General features: G+C 33.2%; 1 protein-coding gene across 1 annotated transcript in view; it reads left to right on the top strand.

The window, feature by feature from the left end:
- Positions 1–1,992, top strand: part of SNX9 (sorting nexin 9) — a 67,676-nt gene that overhangs the window by 33,784 nt on the left and 31,900 nt on the right. Inside the window, exon 12 of the mRNA XM_019548625.1 lies at positions 777–965. Coding sequence (XP_019404170.1) covers positions 777–965 — 189 coding nt within the window. The remainder of the gene's footprint in view (positions 1–776; positions 966–1,992) is intronic.

Here is a 1,992-nt window from a genome sequence, read left to right as displayed (position 1 = left end):
TTTTTTTTTTTTTTTTAATATTGCTTGTTTTAGTTTTGTGTGGGTTCCCAGGCTGCTACAGTAATTGTGGGGCAGGTGTACTTTAAAAAGAGTTCACGCCTTCAAAGTCTGCCTGCCATCTATACTTGTATGAGAATTGAAGAGGGTAATGTGCTGTCACAATGTATTATCCATTTCAAATATATCCTTTTCATTACATACTGTGTTGGATTCTTCAGATTTGATAATGAAGAAAGCTTTTTTCCAATTTTGAACATAAGACCTTCTCTTTTAGTTTTAACAAAAGAGGTCACTTTTAATACATAGTGATAGAAACAGTGTTTCTTGCATTCTATCAATTTATCAGCTTTGAAACATCATAGTTTCAGTTTCTATAGTTACAAAAGCTGTCACTTTGCGAATATCAAACCCTCCTATTCTTGTATATTCTTCCTTTCTAGTGTGTATCTCCCACTTAAAAATGTATTTTGGTAGTGTTTCTTTTTGCCTTGGTCTTTCATTTTTAAACATGTCATTCACTTTTCAGAGTGATACAAAAATGATTTAATAAAAATGTTACCTGGTCATTATTTAAAACTAGTAATTTTACCTACCAGTACTTCATATTTCCCACTTTCTAAAGTTCATTCATTTCCTAAGATACAGTTGTTACATTAAGGTAACTTCATCCATTTTATAATCCATCAAACTCAGTAGAAGAGAGCCTCTCATTTTTAAAGATAATTGTGGATACTTCTAAAGTGGCAACATAGTAGTTATTATTCAGTTTATTGCAGGGCGTTTTGAAGAAGAATTTATCAAAATGCGCATGGAGAGGCTCCAGGCTTGGATGAGTAGGATGTGTCGTCATCCAGTTGTTTCAGAAAGTGAAGTTTTTCAGCAGTTCCTTAATTTCCGGGATGAGAAGGTAGAAAACCCAGTCAAAACATGGGGGGACTGTTTATTGTGCATAATGGTAGATGGGAGCTAAATTTTGTATCCTACTCATAAAATGTATTGATTTCTGTCTGCCCTCCAGCAGGCAGTAATTGAGCTGTAAATTGCTATAGGTTTGGTAGATTTGGTTCACTGCTTTTACCTGAGATTAAGCTTGTCACCTGAAACTTTATTACCAACTGTCCTAAGTAGAAAGATGGTGGTGTCCCAATGTAGACTTGTTTGGAATTGGAAAATTAACAGTTCTTGTAATTATTCTGGACTCTTCTTTTAACACAGCTGTTTATCTCCAACAAATAGAGCAGCCATATTTGTTGCAGAGGTCTTAGAACTGGTATCATTCTGGCAATCTCTTGATAGACATACTGCAATTAACCCTATATAACTGGCACCCTTTTAAAAAAACAAACAAAATTGAACGTATAAATGAGAAATAAAAGCTTAATGGAGTACATAAGTAAAATATAATTTATCACAGTTGGTGAAAAGCCAGAACAGTTTTTTTGCAGTTTGCATCCAAACTGGTCATTGGTTTCTGGTGCCAAAATCTGAATGGGCGTTCTCGTGACTCTTTTGGCCTTTAACTTGCTAAAACTTTAGCTTGGAAATTGACTAATTTCCTGCTGCTATTCCTACTGCTTAAAATGATCAGCTGGGAATTTTTTTTAACTAAATCATTTGAATCTCTTAACCATTTTTTATTATGGCAATTCACTGGTATCAAATAGAAGTAATACAATTGGAATGTAATTTTTAAAAGAAAAATAGTATATACATATGCAAATCATTTGACACAGTAATAAGAAAACTAATTTCTGTTTTGAGTCTATTTGTTTATATTCCACAATGGTTTTTTTTATTTTCAGGTTAGTACCATCTTCTAGAAAATGAAGATCATATATTTACCATCTTGTAAAGTTCTGTCCTCATTAAAGTCACAGATTTACATTAGTGGGGTGATTTTTCATTCAGAGGTTTTTAGGATATGGGCCATTGCAAGTATACATATTCTAAGTGTAGAACACAATCAAGCTTCACTAGGGATACAAGGTTACA

Source organism: Crocodylus porosus, unplaced genomic scaffold (genome assembly GCF_001723895.1).
Source record: "Crocodylus porosus isolate Cpor-Errol unplaced genomic scaffold, CroPor_comp1, whole genome shotgun sequence".
In the NCBI taxonomy this organism is placed as follows: Eukaryota; Metazoa; Chordata; order Crocodylia; family Crocodylidae; genus Crocodylus; species Crocodylus porosus.
The sequence above is the reverse complement of the archived record's forward strand: the minus strand, read 5'-3'. Positions and strand labels throughout refer to the sequence as shown.